At 42.8% G+C, this 20939-nt stretch overlaps 1 protein-coding gene across 7 annotated transcripts in view; it reads right to left on the bottom strand.

The window, feature by feature from the left end:
• EPS8 (EGFR pathway substrate 8, signaling adaptor) overlaps window positions 1-20939 on the bottom strand; it is a 229909-nt gene that overhangs the window by 39981 nt on the left and 168989 nt on the right. For 4 of the 7 annotated variants that reach the window (XM_070754291.1, XM_070754294.1, XM_070754292.1 and 1 more), the window contains exons 13-15: window positions 18918-19066; window positions 5711-5894; window positions 1272-1405 (exon numbers count right to left, since the gene is read on the bottom strand). In XM_070754291.1, the coding sequence (XP_070610392.1) occupies window positions 1272-1405; window positions 5711-5894; window positions 18918-19066 (467 nt within the window). The remainder of the gene's footprint in view (window positions 1-1271; window positions 1406-5710; window positions 5895-18917; window positions 19067-20939) is intronic. The other 3 variants (XM_070754296.1, XM_070754297.1, XM_070754295.1) reach the window with 1 other exon arrangement.

Raw genomic sequence — 20939 nt, forward strand, 5'->3', positions numbered from 1 at the left:
CCCAACAAATTACTTTACTGGTCTAAAATTAGGAAAATTACAGTCCTGTATTTTATAGGCTTTTTAAGCAGTGGGGCAGAGATGCTGAAGATGGAAGGTGTGATAGAGTACAACAAAACCATGTAATTTATTCATGCACCATCAGGCAAACAGAAATCTAGTGGCTTTAGATGATATCGGAGCTCAGTTGTTCTCCTGAAGATGTTTCATTATCAAGCTAGGTGGCATCATTGGTGAGGCAGAATGGAGATTGCTGGTTGCTTATATATATATATATATATATATATATACACTGCTCAAAAAATAAATAAAGGGAACACTTAAAAAACAGAATATAACTTCAAGTAAATCAAACTTCTGTGAAATCAAACTGTCCATTTAGGAAGCAACACTGATTGACAGTCAATTTCACATGCTGTTGTGCAAATGGAATAGTTGTGCAAATGAAATATTCAATGAGAATATTTCATTCAGATCTAGGATGTGTTATTTGAGTGTTCCCTTTATTTTTCTGATTAAACTAAACTAAACTAAACTAAATTTATTTTGACAATCTTGATAGTTCCCTGATTAGGCTATTTCTTCTTGATTGTTTGTCTGATTCTGTTTTGTTCTGTTCTGCTTATTGTTCTATCTTGTAAACGGTATATTGATGGGTTGATACGTCTACAGGAAAGCAGCCAAGCTTAAGAACACAAGGAACCCAACACTGAGCTACACAAATTCTTACTATTAAGACTCAGAAATATACTTGTCTATTAATAAGGCAGAGAAGAATCTTGTTGCTGGTTATAAGACCTGAAAAAAAATCCATGGACCCATTTGGTTCAATAGCATGGAAGCTGATTTTGTATGGGAAGCTACAGGGAGCCTGTCTCTTTTGTGTCTCCTTTGGCAAAAGTGAACAGTTAAAACCCACAGAAAAAAATGGCCACCTCATGTTGACCTTGGCCAAGAACAAGGGAACTACTTGTTTGGAAGTAGGGAAAAGGCTCGAGCTTCAATTCAGCCTTTACAATCCATTTCTGTTATCTCTCTTTATTTGTAACAGCATGTTTAAGCAGAACTTTGTCAGCAGCACTTAGAGATAGCAGAGTTAAAAAACAGAAGGGGGGAGAGAAATAAGTTTTAGTTTCAGCACAGAGAAGGGACTCTACTTCTATGGCCGGTGAAGAGTAACAGATGTATAAAGAGAATGCCACCTCCAAACTAGAAGCCACCAGCTGGGACAGTTCTCCATAACTGTACACATGACATCCACGTAAAGTTACCTATCTACATGTCGGCTAACACTTTGCTTAAAAGCAGCCACAGCTGCCCCCTGGTCCGGCAGAGGCCCTCTTTTGTAAGCTGTGTTACTGAATGCATACCCTTCAGATGGAGGATAGTCTGAGATGCTGGGATGCTGGAAGAAAAGAAAAACAAACGAGATTAGTTCTTGGTGACATACAGTCTGCCAGAGATTCTTTCATTGCAAGTGGTGAGTGGCCATTCTCTACCGCATCTTCAACGGAACTGCCACAATGTTGTTGCAACCTGAAAAGCTCATACCATTTTTCAACATGGAATGACCTGGAAATTTTAACAAGGAAAAGCTATTGGGCAGATGCAACATGGAATGATATTCCCAGCTCCTTGCAACGCAAGAAATCTGAGCTAGAAATGGATGAATGATAAATTTATTTATTTATTTATTTATTTATTTATTTATTTATTTATTTATTTATTTGATTTGTATGCCGCCACTCAGGGCGGCTCACAGGATACAGTATAAAAACAAAGCGTATAAAAAATATCTAATACAGTGATACCTTGTCTTACAATCTTAATTGGTTCCAGGACGAGGTTCTTAGGGTGAAAAGTTTGTAAGACGAAACAATGTTTCACATAGGAATCAATGGAAAAGCGATTAATGCATGCAAGCCCAAAATTCATCCCTTTTGCCAGCCGGTTTCCCAGCGAAGGGAGCATCAGCAGCATCGCAAAAACACCAAAGTCCTCGAAACCCCACCTCCAGACCTCTGTGTTTTTGCGATGCTGCGATTTCACTGAGGCTCCCCTCGCTGGGAAACCCCACCTCCGGACTTCTGTGTTTTTGCAATGCTGCAGGGGAATCCCAACATTGCAAAAACGAGTACTTCGCTGGCAACGGAAGTCCAGAGGTGGGGTTTCCCAGCGAAGGGAGCATTAGTAAAATCGCAGCATTACAAAAACACTGAAGTCCTCGAAACCCCACCTTCGGACCTCTGTGTTTTTGCGATGCTGCAATTTCACTGAGGCTCCCCTCGCTGGGAAACCCCACCTCCGGACTTCCGTTGCCAGCGAAGCACCCATTTTTGCGATGCTGGAATTCCCCTGCTGGGATTCCCCTGCAGCATCACAAAAACACAGAAGTCCAGAGGTGGGGTTTCCCATGGAGGGGAGCCTCAGGGGAATCCCAGCTGCGCAAAAACGGGTGCTTCACGGCGGCAGTGGGTTTGTAAGGTGAAAATAGTTTGTAAGAAGAGGCACAAAAATCTTAAACCCCAGGTTTGCATCTCAAAAAGTTTGTATGACGAGGCGTTTGTAAGACGAGGTATCACTATACATTAAAAAACTACAGCTAAAAACCCAATATATTAATCAATCAACCAATTCAATCACACCATGCATCACATTTATTGGTCAGGGGGTCTAGATCTAATTGACCCAGGACTGGCGACATAGGTGAGTCTTGAGACTCTTGCGGAAGGCGAGGAGGGTGGGGGCAGTGCAGATCTCTGGGGGCAGCTGATTCTTGAACACTCGGTTCTTATCTAGAAAAGTTCTTAAGTAGAGGCATTCTTAAGTAGAGGTGCCACTGTACATAAAAATAGCAAAATTGTCTTCAAGTCCAGTTCAAACCCTGACAACCCATATACAGTAAATGCACCCATGAAGTTTTCTTGGTCTATATTTTTTCAACTACCCAACCTAGTTTTCAGATCGCCTCCATCCCACTCATTCCATCCAAATGCCAATCAAACAAGCTGCATGGTTTTTCAGATCAACCAAGGTCACTTGACTGATCTTAATGCACGAATAAAGAAACAAACAAAGAGAGGGAGATGATAACATGCTGTTCTTCCTTGTCAGGTTGAATTTAATTTCCTTTTCCAACCCTGTCAAAAATAACTGCCCTACTCACTCTGCAGGAAGTATACATACTTCTTTTTTATTTTAATCCTAAACTAGGCTTCTCCGCTGAGCGCCCCCAGACACACCATGCTTTTTAAGTCTCAAATTCTCAGTGTTCTCAAAACTCTAGTCCATCTAAAAGGTGTCAGGCTGCAGAAGGCCCCCATAAAACATCACACAACGGTTTCAAGGGACTCACAAGTCAAGCCACACATTGGCATATTGTCACTTTTCAGGTGGCAGGTGCGATGGCACAATATCATGTGCTGGAATAAGATTCTGAACTCCGAAAAGTACTTTCTTTCTTTTTTTTGAATTGTTCTGCCTCACAGGCTGGTTGAGCAGCAAGGAAAGACAAAACACACACACAGACTGAAGGTTTCCGAAACGCAAAATATATTGCTTTACAAACTGGCTGAGGGCCGCAATGACGGCAGAAGAATGTCTGCTTATGACCAAAAGGTTGGGATTATCTGCCAAGCCAATAACAAATGTCTCAACCCCCCACAAGGTTTGTAAAGAATGCCTCCAAACTGGGCTGCAGCAGTAGGTACTCACTCTATTGTTCAAGAGCTAAAGACTTTCAAACCACAAGTGTTCAAAAACGGGTTTGTTGAAGGATGCAAGATGTTGGTTTAGAGACGGAACTCCAGATCTGTTTCTTTGTCTCTGTTAAACCACAAACGATAACTGCTGCAAAGAGCTCTCCCATAAAACCTCCCCTTTTAAGCCTGCTGCAGGATTCCCTAATTGCTCCCAGCTGTGATTTAAGATCTTCTTCTGCGTCTGCGCAGCTGCTCCTGTCGTCCCATAACCCTGCGCACCCGGACATTGAGGATGGGGTCATTAATCACCCCCTCCTCATCTGACCCAGAGGAGGCTGTAACTGGGGGTTCCACAGGCACTGCAGGAGCCTCTACCTCTCCAGCACCTCCAGCTTCCATCTCTCCTTCCTCTTCACTATCTGAATCCTCCGAGAGCCACACAGGTCTCCGATGCTCCGACGGACCCGGCTCATCCAGTTCAAATTCTGTTACCAAAGGAGCTGGCCTTCAGCCAACCACAACATTAATGACCAAAACCTCATGACAGTTGAGCATTCTTGCCAGAAATCTTGTGAACACTTGCAAAGGTTTGGTGGCCTTTTTGAGACCGTATATAATTCTGGGATTCCATAAATGCCAACCAAGAGTTATATAAATGCCACTCTGTTGCTAAATTGCCCAACCCTTGACATATTTGGACAGGGAGTCATTGCTCACAGTCACTCATGCCCTTATCACCTCGAGGCTCGATTACTGCAACACTCTCTACATGGGGCTACCTTTGAAAAGTGTTCAGAAACTTCAGATCGTGCAGAATGCGGCCGCGAGAGCCATCGTGGGGCTTCCTAGATTCGCCTACGTTTCTGCAACACTCCACGGCCTGCACTGGCTGCCGATCGGTTTCCGATCACAATTCAAAGTGTTGGTAATGACCTTTAAAGCCCGACATGGCATTGGGCCAGAATACATCCGGAACCGCCTTCTACCGCATGAATCCCAGCAGCCAATAAGGTCCCACAGAGTTGGCCTTCTCCAGGTCCCATCGACCAAACAATGTTGTTTGGCGGGCCCCAGGGGAAGAGCCTTCTCTGTGGCGGCCCCAGCCCTCTGGAATCAACTCCCCCCAGAGATTAGAACGGCCCCCACCCTCCTTGTCTTTCGCAAATTTCTCAAAACCCACCTTTGTCGCCAGGCATGGGGGAGTTAGGCCATTACAAGTTATGTATGGTATGTTTGTGTGTATGTTTGGTTTTTATAATAAGGGTTTTTAGTTGTTTTATTAAATTGGATTGTTGCATGTTGTTTTTTATCATTGTTGTTAGTCTCCCTGAGTCTGCGGAGAGGGGCGGCATACAAATCCAATAAATAATAATAATAATAAACCCATCCTGCAGTTGAACTGTTGATATTTCACCAGAAGAGCCCTTCATTCCTCCACTCGAAACAGAATACCTTACGAAAACAGACTAACTATCCTGGGTCTTGAAAGCTTAGAATTGCGGCGCCTAAAACACGATTTAAGTATTGCCCATAAGATCATATGCTGCAATGCCCTTCCGGTCAACGACTACTTCACCTTCAACCGCAACAACACAAGAGCATACAACAGATTCAAACTTAATATTAACCGCTCCAAACTTGACTGTAAAAAATATGACTTTAACAATCGAGTCGTCGACGCATGGAACTCATTACCGGACTCAATAGTGTCTACTCCCAACCCCCAACATTTCTCCCTTAGACTCTCCATGATTGACCTCTCCAGGTTCCTAAGAGGCTACTAAGTGGCGTACATAAGTGCACTGGTGTGCTTAACGTCCCCTGTCCAATTACCTTTCATTTTCTCATATATCCTATATATTCTCTCCCTCTCATCCACTCCTCTTCTTTTTTACTTACTATCCCTATACATACTACTTAATGTCTATTTCATTCCATATGTATTGTATATTGGACAAAGAATAAAATAAAATAAATAAATAAATAAAATAAAATATTGCTTTCCATACCTCGTTCGACAATCTTTTCATCTCATGTTTCCGCTGCTGTTCCGCCACGTTGGCCACAGACTCAGCCAACTGGTTGAGTTCTTGCTCATTTGGGGCCCCCATGAAGCTCAGCAACGGAGGCTCCCAGCCATTCCTGAATCGTGGCACGTAGGGTGGGATGAAGTGGTCTTTGGGCCATTCAGCTCTGCATGTAAGACAAAGATAACATCACCATTTAAAATCCTTTACACCTGCGAGAATAAAGGGACAATTGGATTACAAAACAGCAAGTCACACGCACATTACATCATACAAAGGATTATTCTTTTTTTTCCATGACGGCAACCTTCTCTTACCTGATGCTCTCTAAATGTGTTGGAGGACAACCCCTGTTACTTTCTTTCAGCCATTAATGACCATGATGGTGGGTGTGGAGGGACCATTAATCCAAAAGATGAGAAGATCATCTAGCTCAGGGGTCTCCAACCTCGGCAACTTTAAGACCTGGGGACTTCAATTCCCAGAATTCTGGGAGTTGAAGTCCACAGGTCTTAAAGCTGACAAGCAAAGCTGGCTGAGGAATTCTGGGAGTTGAAGTCCACAGGTCTTAAAGTTGTCAAGCAAAGCTGGCTGAGGAATTCTGGGAGTTGAAGTCCACAGGTCATAAAGTTGTCAAGCAAAACTGGCTGAGGAATTCTGGGAGTTGAAGTCCACAGGTCATAAAGTTGCCAAGCAAAGCTGGCTGAGGAATTCTGGGAGTTGAAGTCCACAGGTCTTAAAGTTGTCAAGCAAAGCTGGCTGAGGAATTCTGGGAGTTGAAGTCCATAGGTCTTAAAGCTGCCAAACAAAGTTGCCAAGGAAAGTTGGCTGAGGGATTCTGGGAGTTGAAGTCCACAGGTCTTAAAGTTGTCAAGCAAAACTGGCTGAGGAATTCTGGGAGTTGAAGTCCAGAAGTCTTAAAGCTGCCAAGCAAAGTTGCCAAGCAAAACTGGCTGAGGAATTCTGGGAGACGAAGTCCACAGGTCTTAAAGTTGCCAAGGTTAGAGACCCCTGATCTAGCTGGAGAGAGCAACTCCACTCATTCTATTTCCTATAGAGGCTTCTGACCAAGAGGTTAGGGAATTCTGAATTCAAGGTATCTTAAATGCACAAAGGATCACAGACATGAATTCCAGCCTATCTGTACTTCCAAATAAAATTTTGGGAGCAAGAAACTGGGCCCTAAGAAGGCTGGCTCCAATTTCTTGTTACAACTATACAGGGAGTCCTCAACTTACAATCTTTCACTTAGTGACCATCTGAAGTCATAACGGCGGCACTGAAAAAAAAAGACTTATGGCTGTTTTTGACACTCATAGCCACTGCAGCAACCGCCTGGTTGTGTCATCAAAATTCAGCCATTTGGCAACTGATTCATATTTATGACAACTGCAACGTCATGTGATCACCTTTTGTGACCTCCTGACAAGCAAAGTCAATCGAGAAGCCAGATTCACTTTACAACTGTGCTACTAACTAAGCAAGTGCAGTTGTTAAGCTCTGGCCAGAAAGGGGGCAAAACTCACTTAACAACTTTCTCACTGAGCAACAGACATTTTGGGCTGAACTGTGGTCATAAGTCAAGGGCTTTGTAAACTAGGCAACAATTTCCCTTAAGATCCTAAGAGTCTTTTCCAACCTAAGGTAGGTAGGTAGGTAGGTAGGTATATAGATAGATAGATAGATAGATAGATAGATAGATAGATAGATAGATAGATAGAGATAGATAGATGATATATATATGCAGATAGATAGATAGATAGATAGATATAGATTAATAGATAGATAGATAGATAGATAGATAGATAGAGATAGATAGATAGATAGATAGATAGAGATAGATAGAGATAGATAGATAAATAGATAGATTAGATAGATAGAGATAGATAGATGATATATATATGTAGATAGATAGATAGATAGATATAGATTAATAGATAGATAGATAGATAGATAGATGATATATATATGTAGATAGATAGATAGATAGATATAGATTAATAGATAGATAGATAGATAGAGATAGATAGATAGATAAATAGATAGATTAGATAGATAGAGATAGATAGATGATATATATATGTAGATAGATAGATATAGATTAATAGATAGATAGATAGATAGATAGATAGAGATAGATAGAGATAGATAGATAGATAGATAGATAGATAAATAGATAGATTAGATAGATAGATAGAGATAGATAGATGATATATATATGTAGATAGATAGATAGATATACCTAGATTAATAGATAGATAGATAGATAGATAGATAGATAGATAGATAGATAGGTAGGTAGATGATGAAAATAAATGATAGGTAGGTAGGTAGAGGTGTGTGTGTGTGTGTATGTAAAACATATTTTTTGCTGATAATGAAAAAGAAGGGAGACTATAGATCTATTTCGAAATTATTTGCTGTCATCAGGTAGCCATACCCTTACTTGGAGTTGAGCCTGGGCTTCTACCTTGTAAGGCAGTGGCCTTAGCCTCTAGGCTACAGGCTCGCATCCTTATCAGCTTGTACCAGGGATAGTTTGTACCAGGGATAGAATATATATATGCTTTTGTAGATAGTATGGTAGTATGAATACATATATACACACACAGTGGATAGATAGATAGATAGATAGATAGATAGATAGATAGATAGATAGATAGATAGATAGATAGATAGATAGATAGATAGAAAGGCAGGCAGGCAGGCAGGCAGGCAGGCAGGCAGGCAGGCAGGCAGGCAGGCAGACAGATAGATAGATGATAGAGATAGATAGATAGATAGATAGATAGATAGATAGATAGATAGATAGATAGATAGATAAGATAGATAGATAAGATAGACAGACAAACAGACAGAGATAGAGATATAGAGATGGAATTTTTTTCCGCAAACTTTAGCCACTTTTGTGACTAAAGTCTTCCAATATTAAAGAACCCTATGCACCTCCAGTGTACTACAATATTAGATATTTTGGAATGGAATGGCGCTGGAATGCATTGGAGCAAAAAAATAAAAAATAAAAATGGGATGAGTTGCGAATGTATGTTGATGTTTGCCCTTAATTTTTGGGAAAATAAAATCTGTACAGCCAAATGAAAATATAGAAGTAATACTTCCATGTTTCTTACACTCATGAGATGAGATGTCAACAGCTTCCAGCTAGACAATTATTTCAGGATTCGGTGAAAAATATTCCGCGGAGATCAACCCAACCTACTTGAGGCTGTGCATTAGAAACCAGACTTCCTTTTGATTATCAGAGGTCTTGCATAAAAATGCCATGACATTAATTATATCCCTCTCTAAATATGCAGAACACAATTCTCAAAAAATGAATCAAAGCGACAAATGCCAATTAGGCTTAAGGAAAAGCCAAAATTAATTGCATGCCAGCATGGCTTCTGTTCATTTACAAGCATGGATGGGAAGGTGAGAAGACATTTTTAAGATCTGCTGTTGCGTTTGATGGCAATGGGGGAGATGTCCTCTGGCCTTCAGGTTCATTCAAACGAATACAATTTCTTCAATAAAACTTGCATCCTTTCCTTATTCAAGGTAGTATGAAACTTCCCCCAGTGACCTTAGAAGTCAACACACCAGGGGCTAAAGATACATTTGGATTGAAATGGCAGCAACGCCTGGGAGAAGAACATCTCTCATCGCTCCCATATAGGAGAATATTATTACCAAGTACAGTGGTACCTCTACTTAAGAACTTAATTGGTTCTGTGACCAGGTTCTTAAGTAAAAAAGTTTGTAAGTACAGTGGTACCTCGAGATACGAGTTTAATTCGTTCCGGACCTGGGCTCTTAAGTCGAGCAGCTCTTATCTCGAACGACTTTTCCCCATAGGAATTAATGTAAATAATTTTAATTGGTTCCAGCCCTCAAAAAACTCACAAAGTTAGTCTAAATTATGCAGAAAGACATGTTTTTAATGAAGAAATGTACATGTACATATAAATGAATAATGAAGTTTCTTTCACTTAACTTGTAAACTTTCTTAAACTTTTAAATTTACATATGTTCAACTTCTCTGCCACCCAATCCTGTAGGACAGAGGTCCCCAACCCTTTTTGCACCAGGGACCGGCTTTAAGCGATCAAGAGAGGAATGGGTGAATGAATGGACGGAGGGTGGGAAGGAAGGAAGGAAAGAGGGAAGGGACAGGAACAGAGGAAGGAAGCAAGGAAACTTATGAAAGGGGAGAGTAAGAGAGGAATGAGTGAAGGGAGGGAGGGAGGGAAGAAGGTGGGAAGGAGAAAGAAAAGAAGAAATAGAGGAAGGGAAGGTAAAAGAGAGAAAGAAAAAGAGCAAGAAAGAAAGCAAGAAAGAAAGAAAGAAAGAAAGGGGGAAGGGACAGGAACAGAGGAAGGAAGCAAGGAAACTTATGAAAGGGGAGAGTAAGAGAGGAATGAGTGAAGGGAGGGAGGGAGGGAAGAAGGTGGGAAGGAGAAAGAAAAGAAGAAATAGAGGAAGGGAAGGTTAAAGAGAGAAAGAAAAAGAGCAAGAAAGAAAGCTGGAAGCACCCCCCCGAGCCCCCCAGGCCGGCTGCAACCTTTTAAAACACGCGCGCCGCTTCGCAGCTGTCTCCTGAAGCCGAACGCGGAAGTTAGCGTTTGGCTTCAGGAGACAGCTCCTTGGCGCTTGTATCTCGAATTTGGGCTTGTAAGTAGAACAAAAATATCTCTCCCCTCCCAGCTCTTATCTCGAGTTGCTCTTAAGTAGAGCAGCTCTTATGTCGGGGTTCCACTGTAGAAGCAATTTTCCCCATAGGAATCAATGTAAAAGCAAATAATGCATGCAAACCCATTATCTCAGGGACCGCCTTCTGCCGCACGAATCCCAGCGACCAGTTAGGTCCCACAGAATGGGCCTTCTCTGGGTCCCGTCAACTAAACAATGTCGGTTGGCGGGGCCCAGGGGAAGAGCCTTCTCTGTGGCGGCCCCGACCCTCTGGAACCAACTCCCCCCAGGGATTAGAATAGCCCCCACCCTCCTTGCCTTTTGTAAGCTCCTCAAAACCCACCTCTGCCGTCAGGCATGGTGGAATTAAGATAATCCTTCCCCCTAGGCTTTTACAATTTATGCATGGTATGTTTGTATGTATGATTGGTTTTATAACAAGGGTTTTTAGCTGTTGTAGTACAGTATTGGATTTTTACATTCTGTTTTTTGTCACTGTTGTTATCCGCCCCGAGTCCACGGAAAGGGGCAGCATACAAATCCAATCAATCAATCAATCAATCAATCAATAAAATAAATAAAAGCTTGGCATTTGGGTGGGAGGAGGAGGAGGAAGAAGAGGAGGAGGACAGTTGCTACCACAGCGAAGGGAGCGTTTCTTTTCTCTAAGCGCTGGCAGAGGTTTATTCCCTTTCCAAGCGCCCAGAGAAAGGAAAATGCTTCATTTGCTCTGGACTGCCGAAGCCTCATTAAGCGCCACCGAAAGGCTCCTCTGGCAGCCCAGAAAAGCCCGAGATGGCCGGGATTAAAGGGGGAATGGCAGGAAACTGGCCGGGCCTTCGTGACGCCATCAAATTTCCTGGGAAATTTTTCCGGGCTCAGGTTCTTAAGTAGAAAATGGTTCTTAAGAAGAGGTGAAAAAATCTTGAACAGCCGGTTCTTATCTAGAAAAGTTCTTAAGTAGAGGCGTTCTTAGGTAGAGGCAGCACTGTATCTGACAACAAAGGGTAACGTAACGAAGAGATAGGGTGGGGGAAATCTTCTGTGTCCTAAAGTTCATTCTTGGCACATTTCAAAATCAGCATGTCAATAGGAACTAAGAGGAAGTAGAATACAGAATATAGAATAACAGTGTTGGAAAGGACCTTAGATATCTTCTACTCCAACCCCCTGCTCAAGCAGGAGACCCTACAGCAGTGATGGCGAACCTTTTTTTCCTCGGGTGCCGAAAGAGTGTGGGCACATGCGCGAGTGCCCACATTCATAATTTAATGCCTGGGGAGGGCAAAAACAGCTCCCCCCACCCCCTGGAGGCCAGAAATGGCCTGTTTCCCAACTTCTAGTGGGCCCAATAGGCTCAGGTTTCGCCCTCCCAAGGCTCCAAAGGCTTCCCCGCAGCCTGGGGAGGGTAAAAATGCCCTCCCCCATGCCCTTGGGAGGCTCTCTGGAAGCCAAAAACACCCTCCCAGAGCCTCTGTACGTGGCAAAACCGCTGACCGGCACACACATGCACGTTGGAGCTGAGCTAGGGCAACGGCTCCCGTGCCAGCAGATATGGCTCTAGATGCCACCGGTGGCACCCGTACCATGGGTTCGCCGATATTGACCTATACCAAAGGTCTTCAAACTTGGCAACTTTAAGACTTGTTGACTTCAATTCCCAGCTATGCTGGCTGGAGAATTCTGGGAGTTGAAGTCCACAAGTCTTAAAGTTGCCAAGTTTGAGGACTTATACCAATAATGGCAAACCTTTTTTGGTTCATGTGCACATGCACACACCCCTTCCCAGCAGTGGGCGCTGGTGCGCACGTGTCCAGCATACGTCCGGGCACGGGCGTGCGGGAGATTCGGCTTCCTGAGCATGTGCAGAAGCCAAATCCCACATGAGGACGCTCGTGTGGGGGGGATTTCGGTGATTTTCGGCAATTTCTTTGCTTCTGTGAAAATCACCGAAATCTCGCAAGGACAAGCGTCCTCGCGTAAGATTTGGGTTCCTGCGCGAATGCAGAAGCCAAATCTTGCATTCACCCACTGGTCACGCACAGCTGCACACGCACTCGCGATTTTACTACTATAGAGTGGCCCGTACCGGAAGCATCCCACCACTGATTACTCCCCAAATTCCAAATGTCATACTAGCTTAGAATTCTGGAACATTCCAGATCAATGAATCTGGAGGATAGAAGTTGGAGCAGTTTGCCTATCTGTCCCCAATGAAGACCCAGGGTGGCGCAGCAGGTAGAGTGCTGTATTGCAGGCCACTGAAGCTGACTGTAGAACTGAAGGTCAGCGGTTCAAATCTCATCACCGGCTCAAGGTTGACTCAGCCTTCCATTCTTCCAAAGTGGGTAAAATGAGGACCCGGATTGTGGGGGCAATAGGCTGGTTCTGTTAAAAAGTGCTATTGCTAACATGTTGTAAGCCGCCCTGAGTCTAAGGAGCAGGGCGGCATAGAAATCGAATGAATGAATGAATGAATGAATGAATGAATGAATGAATGAATGAATGAATGAACGAACGAACGAATAAAGTAAGTAAGTAAGTAAGTAAGTAAGTAAGTAAGTAAGTAAGTAAGTAAGTAAATAGATAAATAAATAAATAAATAAATAAATAAGAAAATAAATAAATAAATAAATAAATAAATAAATTTCTACATTATCTCTCTGTATCAAGGAGAATATTACGCTGCGTATACAATGTTTTTTAAAAAGGGAAGAATCACAGGTAGTCCTTGACTTGCCGCCAGGATTGGGCTGCTACAGGTTCTCACCCTGGCTGGCTCCACCCCTTCCCTAACCCTCCCATCCCACTCCTCCCAGGAGTCTCCACGCGGCCCCTTTTGGAAGTCAGGTAAGTGAAGGGCCCACGCGGAGGCTTAGGGAGGTGAAAGAACAGGCCTTCTAAAAGTTCCAGAAGTCCGGAAATAGGAGAGGCAGTTTTCATCCTCCCAGAGGCTCGAGCTTACGAAAGGCAAGGAGGGTGGGGGCAATTCTAATCTCTGTGGGCAGTTGGTTCCAGAGGACCGGGGCCGCCACAGAGAAGGCTCTTCCCCTGGGTCCCGCTAAGCGACATTGTTTATAGTTGATGGGACCCGGAGAAGACCCACTCTGTGGGACCTAACTGGTCACTGGGATTCGTGCAGCAGAAGGCGGTCCCGGAGATATTCTGGTCCGGTGCCATGAAGGGCTTTATAGGTCATAACCAACACTTTGCTTGACAAGTGTTTCATATTTATGACATTTATAGTATCCTTGGGTCATGTGATCCCCTTTTGCGACCTTCTCACAAGCAAATTCAATGTGGAAGCCAGATTCACTTAACAACAGTGTCACTATATTAAGAACTGCAGTGATTCACTTAACAACTATGGCAAGAAAGGTCATAAATGGGGGCAAAATTTACTTAACAAATGTTGGCAATAGAAACTTTCGGCTGACTGTGGTCATAAATCAAGGATTGCCTGTATATTGAAACAGCATGTGTACTGCACAAATTAAGAATTGTGGCGGAAATTCTTTTATCATTTTCCTATACAATAAAATAGAATAGAATACAATAGAATAGAATTCTTTATTGGCCAAGTGTGATTGGACGCACAAGGAATTTATCTTTGGTGCATATGCTCTCAGCGTACATAAAAGAAAAAGATACATTTGTCAAGAATCATGAGATACAACGCTTAATGATTGCCATAGGGTCAGATAAGCAAGCAAGAAACAATATTAACAAAAATCTTAAGGATACAAGCAACAAGTTACAGTCATACAGTTGTAAGTGGGAGAAGAGGGGTGATAGGAATGATGAGAAAAAAACTAGTAGTAATAGTAGTGCAGACTTAGTAAATAGTTTGACAGAGGGAATAATTTCTTTAGCAGAGTGATAACATTTGGGGAAAAAGCTGTTCTTTTGTCTAGTTGTTTTGGTGTGCTGTGCTCCATAGTGACATTTTGAGGGTAGTAGTTCAAACAGTTTATGTCCGGGATGCGAGGGGTCAGTAAATATTTCCACAGCCCTCTTTTTGACTCGTGCAATATATGGGTCCTCAATGGAAGGCAGGTCGGCAGCAATTGTTTTTTCTGCAGTTCTGATTGTCCTCTGAAGTCTGTGTCGGTCTTGTTGGGTTGCAGCACCAAACCAGACAGTTATAGAGGTGCAGATGACAGACTCAATGATTCCTCTGTAGAACTGGATCAGCAGCTCCTTGGGCAGTTTGAGCTTCCTCAGATGGCGCAGAAAGAACATTCTTTGTTGTGCTTTTTTTATGATGTTTTTGATGTCAGGTGACCATTTTAGGTCTTGAGATATGATAGAACCTAGAAATGTGCATGTCTCTACTGTTGATACTGTGTTGTTTAGTTGTAATAGCTGATAGGATGGGATTTCTCCTAAAGTCTACCACCATTTCTACGGTTTTGAGTGTGTTCAGTTCCAGATTGTTCCGGTCACACCACAAGGCTAGTTGGAAAATATAATATAAATACTTTATTGTCATTGTATGTATATATACAATATACCTTTTTTTCGGGAGTATAAGATGCACCTTTTTCCTCCCTAAAAGAGACTGAAAATTTAGGTGCATCTTATGCTTTGAATATTGCCTTTTTTGTCTTTCCCAGCCCTAATTAGCTTGTAATGATCTTCCCAGCTTTTACTTGCAGGCTCTTTCATTGTTTCTCTCTGCAAAGAATGTTTTCCAAGCCCTAAGTCTTTGCAGGTTTTTTTTTTCATTGCTCTAAATTGCTCCAAATGTTTCTTTCCAGCCCTAACCAGGTGCTAACGATGTTCCCAGCTCTTACTGGCTTGCAAGCTCTTTCATTGTTACTCTCTGCGAGGAATGTTTTCCAAGCCCTAAGTCTTTGCAGGGTTTTTTTCCCCATGGGTCAAACTTGTTCCAAATGTTTCTTTCCAGCCCTAACCAAGTGCTAGCGATGTTCCCAGCTCTTACTCGCTTGCAAGCTCTTTCATTGTTACTCTCTGCAAATAATGTTTTCTAAGCCCTAAGTCTTTCCAGGGTTTTTTCCATTGTTCTACTTGCTCTGAATGTTTCTTTCCAGCTGCTAATGATGTTCCCAGCTCTTACTGGCTTGCAAGCTCTTTCATTGTTACTCTCTCCATATAAAGTTTTTTTAAAAACCATAACCAGGGGATAAAATAATGTGCTGAAGTTGACCAGACTAAGGATGTTAGCTAGATGAATATCTGGTAAGCAGATTCTTTTCCCTATTTTCCTCCCCCAAAACTAAGGTGAGTCTTATACTCCGAAAAATACGGTACCCATACAACGAAATTCACATGATGCCCAAAGACCAGTCCCAACACACATAACAATCCAAAAAAATATGCCCCACCCACCACAAATTCCCCACCCTGAACCACTCAAACATCTACACAACAGACCAAGTAATACTGTCCAACAGTTCATTGATGGTGACCCTTCAGTTCATTGTTAAATGTGAGTATAGCTCTGGGATAAAAACGTGGTCGGAGTTTCAATTGTTCTGTATCTTCTGTCAGAAGGTAACAGTTCAAAAAGATTGTAAGCAGGATGAGAAGAGACTACTTGTTCAACCTCCCGTCTGTATGTGGTTTCATTGTTGTCTCAAATGAGAGCAATCATTGTTGTATCATCTGCAAACTTCAGTAGTTTAACAGATAGATCGTTTGAGATGCAGTCATTGGTGAGTCAGAGAGAAGTCATTGAGTCAGAGAGAAGTGGTGAGAGTACACAGCCTTGGGGGTGCCCTGTGCTAATTGTACAGTTATCTGATGTGATTTTGCCTAGCTTCCCCTGCTACTTCCAGTCTGTTAGGAAGCTTGTGATCCACTTACAAGTGTGTTCAGGTTCTGCTAGCTGATTTAGTTTAGTTAGAAGAATGTCCGGTGTGATGGTGATGAATCCTGAACTAAAGTCTACAAAGAGGACCCTAGCGTAGGTCTTTGGAGATTTAAGATGTTACAGGATATAGCGCAGAGCCATATTAACAGCATCATCTGTCGATCTATTTGCTCGTTATGCAAATTGCAGGGGGTCTAACAGTGGATCCGTGATGGTTTTCAAGTGGGACATCACTAGCCTTTCAAAGGTTTTCATAACTACAGATGTTAGAGCGACTGGTCTGTGGTCATTCAGTTCCTTGATGGAGGGCTTCTTTGACATTGGGATGATAGTGGAGTGTTTGAAGCAAAAAGGAATATAGCACAACTCTAGTGATTTGTTGACAATTTGGGTGAAGGTGGGGGCCAACTGGTCTGCTTTTAAGCAAGAAGGAGTTATCTTGTCTGGGCCTGGTGCTTTTCCAGGCTTCTGTCTGAGAAATAGATCTTGCACTTCCTTTTCTGTGATCACCAGGGGTTGTGAACCTAATGGGATGGGTTCAGTTGTAGGAGGTTTGGCTGTTGTTGATGTGTCTAGGATAGAGGTTGGGGAGATAGGTGGCTGTAGTTTCCTTTCAAACCTGCAGTAGAACACATTCACATCATCTACCAGTTGCTGATTTCCTTCAGTTTGGGAAGATGGTTTGCTGTAACTGATGATGTTCTTGAGAGTTTTCCACATGTTTGTTGGTTCATTTGTTGAGAACCAGCTTTTCAGAGTTGTTCCTTTTTGCTGCTCTGATCTCCCTTGTTAATATATTTCTGGCCTGATTGTACAGCATTCTATCACCTTTTCTGTAGGCTTCCTCTTTGGAATGACGTAACTGCATAAATTTAGTTGTGAACCAAGGTTTATTGTTACTGTGCATTCGCAAGTTCCTGGTCGGTGCACATAGGTCTTCACAGAAGCTGACATATGATGTTACAGTATCTGAAAGTCCATCCAGGTCTGCAGACGTATCTTCAAAATTAGTTCAGTCTGTGCAGTCAAAGCAAAACATTTCATACATTTTTGCCTGTGTTTCTTGCAATCATCAGTGTCAAGAATGGATCTATTTACAACACCCTCAATCACTTCAAAATTTATTAATGGCTGTAATTACACATAATTATTTCTGTATGGGTCTGTTTTAATGCAGGCTGACAATCATGTAATTATGATCCCTGGCCATAATTGTGTCACCCTCCAGCCACTTCACTCTTCATTATAAAAGCTGTGAGCATGTGCTCAAAATGGCTATTGATCTGTAAGATCAATTAACTGACGATGGCTAATTGACATATAAGGAGCCTGTTCGTATCAAGAGGCTTTGCCAAGAAGCTTCTGAATTCTTTCAACAGGGGAAATAAAAGGAAACTGAAACATTAATAACTGAATAAAACCCCCAAGAATATAATTTTTTTCTTGAAACCTATACAGGATGGAAACTAATCAAAGAGAGATACAATCCATAGTTCCCTCTAAGCTGAGCAGTGAGCAATCGCTCACTTAAAAATCGTCATCAACTCAGAGTTTTCCAAACCTGCCCAGAAGCCGAGAGGGAAAGAGTGAGAGGGAAGGAGAGAGAGAGGAAGAGAGAGAAACAGATAGAAAAAAGAGAGGAAGGAAAAGAGAAAGAAAAAGAATGGGAGTAAGGAAGAGAGAAAGAAAATCAAAATCTAGTTTGAAACTAGCTCAACTATTTAAGTGGCATTTTGATATTGATAGAGTTGCCCTATTATGAGCTCACTGTTATAGACACACAGTACAGTATTTTATTTTGAAATTCTCTGAGGCAAAACAGGGTGGGTTTTTTATTTGTTTGTTTATTTATTTATTTATTATTTCTGTACCGCCCAGTCCCGAAGGGACTGCTGCTCAGACACTATACTTTTCCGCCCACCCACAAAAAAAATTAGAGGGAACACTGATACAATCTAGAAGTAAGGAGAAATTTCTTGACAGTTAGGACAATTAATCCATGGAACAACTTGCCTCCAGAAGTTATGAATGCTCGAACACTAGAAGTTTATAAAAAGAGATTGGATAACCATTTGTGGTATTAGTTTGCTATCAGAATGGAGGGGGAGGGACGCCGCATTGATAGCGGAAATGGAGGTGTGTGCACACATTGGAGCTTTGGCTTCAGATCTGGCTTCTGCGCATGCACAAGTAGCAAAATTTGGCGACAGGATGCGCGCGAGAGAGAGATTTTGGGAATTTTTGGCCTTTTTGTTTGCTTCTTTTTGCTTTTTTGTCCCGTGCATGTTTTACATGCATGGAAGCAAAAAAAAAAACACACCGAAATCTCACCCGCCCGTGCATCTTCTTGCAAGATTTGCTTCCTGCGCATGCGCAGAAGCCAAATCTCGTTCCAATGCATGCACGCGCCCACCAGTCACTCAGAGCTGCTCGCACATCAGCACCAGTAGCAGTGGTAATTTGGAACCTCCGCCCGGTCTGAAGTGGTGTAGGGTTTTCTGCCTAATCAGGGGGTTGGACTAGAAGACCTCCAAGGTCCCTTCCAACTCTGTTATTCTGTTTTAGTGTAATATGAAGGATGTGCAGATTGGTAGGGGGGGGGGAAACAAAACACCCATGAAGTTTGACACAGTTCTAATATACGATGTTCAACTCAATTGTTACCTGGCTTTGGTCCATGCATTCCCTAGGGATACCCAGAGTTGTCCTTCTTCGCTTGTGACAATGCAACGTAAAAAGTCGATGGTGTCTTTTGTCAGAAGGGGGCTGAGCACCGTGCTTGCAAGCTCGGGCCCTCCTGTTGCCTGTACCACCTACGAGAAATAATAAATGCACATTGAGAGAATGTGGTTGCTTACAGAATAGATCCGGTAGAGGTATGCGGTGATAATGCCTTGTTATTTAGCAGAGGTAGTTGGGTAATTAATTAAGAACATTTCTGGTTTTTCTTTTAAAAATCTATGTACAGTGGTACCTCTACCTACAAATGCCTCTACTTACAAAATTTTCTAGATAAGAACCGGGTGTTCGGGTTTTTTGCCTCTTCTCAAGAACCATTTTCTACTTACATACCCGAGCCTCCGAAACTGTAAACAGAGAAGGCAGGGAGATGCTTCCGTGGGGCCTCTCTAGGAATCTCTTGAGAGGAAACAAGGCCAGAAAAGGTGGGGAGAAGCCTCCATGGAGCCTCTCTAGGAATCTCCTGGGAGGAAACAGGGCCAGAAAAGCTGGGGAGAAGCCTCTGTGGGGCCTCTTTAGAAATCTCCTGGGAGGAAACAGGGCCAGAAAAGCTGGGGAGAAGCCTCGGTGGGGCCTCTCTAGGAATCTCCTGGGAGGAAACAGGGCTGGAAAATGTGAGGAGAAGCCTCTGTAGGGCCTATCTAGGAATCTCCTGGGAGGAAACAGGGCCAGAAAAGGTGGGGAGAAGCCTCCGTGGGGCCTCTCTAGGAATCTCTTGAGAGGAAACAAGGCCAGAAAAGGTGGGGAGAAGCCTCCATGGGGCCTCTCTAGGAATCTCCTGGGAGGAAACAGGGCCAGAAAAGGTGGGGAGAAGCCTCTGTGGGGCCACTCTAGGAATCTCCTGGGAGGAAACAGGGCCAGAAAAGGCAGGGAGAAGCCTCTGTGGGGCCTCTCTAGGAATCTCCTGGGAGGAAACAGGGCCAGAAAAGCTGGGGAGAAGCCTCGGTGGGGCCTCTCTAGGAATCTCCTGGGAGGAAACAGGGCTGGAAAAGGTGAGGAGAAGCCTCTGTGGTGCCTCTCTAGGAATCTCTTGAGAGGAAACAGGGCCAGAAAAGGTGGGGAGAAGCCTCCGTGGGGCCTCTCTAGGAATCTCCTGGGAGGGAACAGGGCTGGAAAATGTGAGGAGAAGCCTCTGTAGGGCCTATCTAGGAATCTCCTGGGAGGAAACAGGGCCAGAAAAGGCAGGGAGAAGCCTCTGTGGGGCCTCTCTAGGAATCTCCTGGGAAGAAACAGGGCCTCCACCCTCCCTGTGGTTTCCCCAATCGCACACATTATTTGCTTTTACATTGATTCCTATGGGAAAAATTGCTTCTTCGTACAAACTTTTCTACTTACGAACCTGGTCACGGAACGAATTAAGTTTGTATGTAGAGGTACCACTGTATATGTGGACTGGAATTTTTGCTTTTGTACATTTTAAAAGGGGCAAGATCCTTTGCCTTGAATACAGGTTTTCCCAAAGGTGGGGGGTTTTTTCAAGAGGCTACAGGACTTTCTTTGTTTTTCTTTGAAGTCGTTTCACTTCTCATCCAAGAAGCTTCTTCAGAAATGAAGAAGAAGATGAAGATGCTTCTTGCATGAAAAGTGAAACGTCTTAAAAAAAAACCTAACCCAACAACAACCAGAAAGTCCAATTGCCTCTTGAAAAAGCACCTGTATTGGAAAACCAGGACCTGGATGACTGAGAATCTCCATAGACACACATACAGGTGATTCTCAATTTATGACTGGCCATTTCATGGATTGTTCAAAGTTAGGACAAACAGAGAAGGAGTAAGAAGATAGAAGGAGGAGATTGAGATAGAAGGAGGGGAGTGTAACGGAATGAAGGATAACAGATTTATTTATTTATTTATTTATTTATTAGATTTATTTATTAGATTTGTATGCCGCCCCTTTCTGTAGACTCGGGGCGGCTCACAACATAATAAAATAATTCATAACAAA

The sequence above is a fragment of the Erythrolamprus reginae genome, chromosome 6 (assembly GCF_031021105.1).
Source record: "Erythrolamprus reginae isolate rEryReg1 chromosome 6, rEryReg1.hap1, whole genome shotgun sequence".
NCBI classification, from domain to species: domain Eukaryota; kingdom Metazoa; phylum Chordata; class Lepidosauria; order Squamata; family Dipsadidae; genus Erythrolamprus; species Erythrolamprus reginae.